Raw genomic sequence first — 4655 nt, 5'->3', positions numbered from 1 at the left:
CTGAAGTCAAATGTGAGCAGCTTTTCCCAAGGCTGAGGCAAGGTCAGTCTCACATTTCCACCTTCAGAAATGCTGCAGTAGTAAAGTTAGTGATTTCAAAACAGGTTGACGCTGCTAATCCTCATGAATAGTAGGTCTGGTCCCACTGCTTTCACTACATACTTACTTCTAAAAGAATTGGTAAAGAGGTGTCTCAAGGACAAATACCTCTTTCTCCAAAGAGACAAACAACATCCCCAAAGTTAAGCTGTACTCACCATCAGTTAGCTCTGAAAGAGATTTGTTGATCTTCTGTCGGGCTTCCTCTGTTTTTTCTTTGAACTCCACTAACTCCAATTCAGATGGAAAAGGCCTCTTTGTGGAGTTGACAAAGTCCTGAAAGACACAAGGTACCAAAGTCATGCTTGGTTAAACGCCCTCTGCTCAGTGGCTCTTCACAGAGCCTGCAACATCAGCATCCCCAGCTCCACCACAGGGTAACTGGGGAGTTTATTATGACAAACAGCTACTAAATAACGGTGGCTGACAACCAGGATGCACAGCTGCCTTCAGCACATTGCTCCCAAGGTTGTTTTCAGTCCAGTTGTGTTACATCAGCAGCTAAAGTAACTTTGGCATTGCAGAAGTGACCATGTTGCTAGAGTTTGAAAGGATATAACAACCCTTAGGCGAGGCCTGGGCAAGAGATAAAGACAACAGGCGGCTCACACCATGTCTGTCGGCCCTATTCAAAGGAAAAGAAAAAAAAAGAACCACAACATTTTTCTCAGTTATTTGCAAGGTCCGTAAGTTATAAGGCCAAACACTACCTTCCTCACTTGCATTGTTTCAGTAGCCAGGCTTCTGCCTCCTCAGACAGATTAAGAAACTACAGCTTATGCAGTAATTACTTGGGTGTGTGAACTGGACACACGCTTGCACCATCAACATTTTAAAACTCCTTTTTGCTCATACTGACAATGCAAGGACCTTGATGTGGCATAGAAGCTGCGTTACGTTCAAAACCTGCTGAGCTACTGACCTAAAGCATATTAATGAAAGAAGTGTTGTAATAGTTGCATAACTTGGGGTCAAGAAGCACACTCATCCATCCTGCTACAAACTTCTGTGTCAGCACAGAATATTTATTACGTTCTTCATCACCAGAGTCTAGTCAAGTTACAGGCAATAGTGAGACAATTTATTCTAAACAACATTGCTGTCTGACACCATAATCCACCAACATGCTGGCCAAGCAATCCACAGTTCCGGGGCTTTCCTGCAGTACTTACTGTGGTAGGGTTAAGCGACTTGTCTACATAGAGCCGTTTGACCATTTTCAGTGCAAAGAAAGAGCTGAGTTTGGAAACGTCTGAAGTTACCGTTTGAAACCCAAAAGAAACGTCTTTAACATCTTGTAAATGGAGTACCTGTCAAATGAACATAATAAAACACTAAGTATCATTTTTATTATCTAAATATTCCTAAGAGCTAGGTGAAATATGCTAGTTTGTGACCAGAGCTGTGATTTTCCACATCTAAGCTAACAACAGAGCCTCTCGCTGTTGTTACTCAAAATCACGTGTTCATTTGACATCCTCACATAAGTTTAAAAATGCGATCTCACCAGAGCTTTAACCAAACAGGTTTCTCTCCTGTGAGCAGTCCAAAGAAATCAATAGAGAGGTTCATGCCTGTGATGTAGGCTAGTCTCTTAAAACTCCGTAGTGTGGAGTCATAATGTTTTCACCAAACTTACATTCCTGTCCAAAAACCTGGAACTTTTAAGCCAGATGAATGAAGGCCCCAGCCAGTCTCCTTTCTAGAAGTTGGCTACACCTTTAAAAATGCTTAACAGATCATCAAGTTTTCTGATTGCCGTGACTGATACATGACATCACATGGCAGGTATTTCAGCAAAATTTGATCAGATAACTCTGTTTATTTTGGTAGACAAAGTATGAGCTGGAGGCAGGGCTGCTGACCCACACATGGCCATCTCCCAGCTCCTGGGAATGACAAGTCCAGTTCTAGGAAGTGCTGGGGTGACCTAAAACTTGCTGCTTTTAGGCACCAGAGGTGAGAGGTTATGGCTGGTTTTGTTTGAAGATAACCCTGTAAATATGAATTGAACTTCTAATGCCTGCTTATTCAGGGTCTTTGATGGTGGCTGTTTCATTACTGGCAGCCTGCCCAACTCTCCTCACCTGTCTCAAATTGCCACATGAGGCATAGCAGGCACCAGTGACCTTCTTTTCCCTTTGTTCCCTTTGTTCCTCTTTCTCTCTGAACATCATACCTTCACAGACACAACAAATTCCTGCTCTGCCTTAGCCACCTCTCCGTGTCCTCCCCTCTCCTTGCTCCATGAGAGCAGAAGGAAGTAATCTCCCAAGAACACAGAACCAGCACAGCTCTTGTAGCCAAACTCCATGGTCATTTCCTCAGAAACAACTTTCTCTACTTATTTCTTTTTCTTCCAACAGTTTTATTCCTTAGCATGTTAAGTGCAGAAGGATTCTGTGCCTGGAAACTGTGTTTGGGGAGAAAGCTTCACTACTGCAACTCCTCTACCTAGGACAGCTTCTGGCACAAGCTTGTTAACTGATATTCCAGCACAAGACTGCCAATCTGGCACCTTTTGTATCTATCTAGTATTTAAAACCCAACACGAACTCAGGGGCAGGCAGAAGCTAAAACAGACATGGGAAATAGGAGATACTACATTTTAAAACATACTGAGTTCTCCTTAGTATCTGTAGCCAGCACTTTTTGTATACCATTTGAGAAATACATATACCACTGTTACCACAGAGGGAGCTTGTTAAACTGATGGCATTGTAACTGCCATGTTGCATCATGGTGTTGGAAACCCCTTGAACACCATGAGCGGCTTGTAAGGAGAAACATGGTTGAAGCTGTGCCCTCTTCTACTGCATCCACCTCCTCCTCGCGGTTATGAGGGAGAAAGGTGAATTGTCAGTGCCAGGCTGCTAAGCGTACTTGCTGCTGACAGATAATGGCAAAATTCTTTCCAATCCTATAAAGCTTAGGCAACTCCTGAGTATTGAAAAAGCAATTATCCAGAAAATGCAGTGATCTTGACTGTGACTTGCAGCCACAATCAACACTACTAAAAGGAGACAAGGCTTTAATACAACTGTTGAGGCCACTGCCATGTCCCCTTCCACCTTGTATGCTCTTGAGAAAGCTTTTTCTTTATGCCGGATTTTCAACTTCTTTTGCTGTGTGAAGCCTTAGAGAACTGTTCAGGAATTTCAGATGGGTGGTTTGCAGCCTGACTTACGAGGGAACCAGACGTCCAGCAGAATATTAACAAGTATAAATAAGGTGGCCAGCTCTGACAGATGTATAATTTTGCAGTCACAGAGCAGGAAGCTGACAACTTACCTGTTTCATTTGTTCTGCGGTATCACCTTTTGTAGCTTTATATGCCAGAGCCAGAGATGTTGAGGTACACAGTGGGGCAAAAATAATATTGGCTGATTTGTCCTTCTCGCATAGTTTTTTGAAGATATCAACTGCAAAGGCAGTGTTTGCTAGTTGCAGAGCATCCATTGTCATCCTGAAACAGGAAAGGAAAAAGAGACATGACTCAGAGTGTAATTCTAGCTCCTGATGTGGTGGAGCTGGGTCAGAGAACTGAAGGAGGCTGGACACCAGTATTGGGACTGGAGAGGAGAGGAGAGGAGAGGAGAGGAGAGGATGGCGTGACTGAGCCCACTCAGCTTCGGAGCACACTGGCAGCTCCTGAGGAGCAGAGAAGGTCTCATCCATGTCCAACAAAGGAAATGCAAGTAGTTCAGTAATAACCATCATCTTCAAGTGACAGCTGGCAATGCCACCCCCATGTTACATGGAGCCAGTATTACCAGACACACTTGGGGAAACCTGGGTGACTCAGGGAGACCCATGCTTATCGTGTCAAATTGGATCACATACAAATTTAACCTGTTTTTAATTGATACTCTTAAAATGTCCCAACTTACAAGGTACTTTGCCTGTGCTCTGGGCTCTCCTGGCTATCAGACAGGCCTTTAAAAGTTTCATAATCTTTCCCATGTCTTGCTTCATGGCTAATTGTTCATTAAAGCTTTAGCTTTGGTACATATTACTCCTTTAAGGGATGTCTCCCCATTGTCCCAAGCCTTGCTAGAGGTCTCCAGAAAGCTGTCTGGTCCTGCAGGTTGAGATTGCCTTAGCAACTTCAAGGACACCTCCTAAATAAATACTGCTGTGTGCCCACTCATCACCTAAACTGTTAGCTGCACATATTTTCCTAGCCATTCTTATTAACTGCCATTGCCACAGGGCTGTTTGATGATCTGTGCAGTCAGGAATGGGAAGGGTGGTGCCCAAGGGACAGTTGCTGCAGCCCATGCTCCAGGAAAGCCAGAGAGTGTTCCCATCTTCCAGACTGCTTTCACATACCTGAAACTGAACTTTGGTGTAAGCACATTTATGTAGATTCAAGCTAACAAGGGTAAACCACAGAATTTCAGTCAATAGCACAAGTTTGACTTTAGACCAGCAAGCGCACAGAAGATGACCCCTTTGGCATAATGAATTTGAACACTACTCTGCCCCCAATACCACGTATCCCTAAAAAAAAAAAAAAAAAAGGGAAATTTTTAAAAATGGTAATAAAAAACCCC

The 4655-nt window shown here is 43.5% G+C and overlaps 1 protein-coding gene across 1 annotated transcript in view; it reads right to left on the bottom strand.

Moving 5' to 3' along the window:
- Positions 1-4655, bottom strand: part of SERPINB5 (serpin peptidase inhibitor, clade B (ovalbumin), member 5) — a 14587-nt gene that overhangs the window by 4393 nt on the left and 5539 nt on the right. Inside the window, exons 2-4 of the mRNA XM_010144927.1 lie at positions 3391-3565; positions 1272-1409; positions 258-375 (exon numbers count right to left, since the gene is read on the bottom strand). Of these exons, the coding sequence (XP_010143229.1) occupies positions 258-375; positions 1272-1409; positions 3391-3564 (430 nt within the window). The 5' untranslated portion in view covers position 3565. The remainder of the gene's footprint in view (positions 1-257; positions 376-1271; positions 1410-3390; positions 3566-4655) is intronic.

Source organism: Buceros rhinoceros, unplaced genomic scaffold (assembly GCF_000710305.1).
Source record: "Buceros rhinoceros silvestris isolate BGI_N320 unplaced genomic scaffold, ASM71030v1 scaffold12260, whole genome shotgun sequence".
In the NCBI taxonomy this organism is placed as follows: Eukaryota; Metazoa; Chordata; class Aves; order Bucerotiformes; family Bucerotidae; genus Buceros; species Buceros rhinoceros.
The sequence above is the reverse complement of the archived record's forward strand: the minus strand, read 5'-3'. Positions and strand labels throughout refer to the sequence as shown.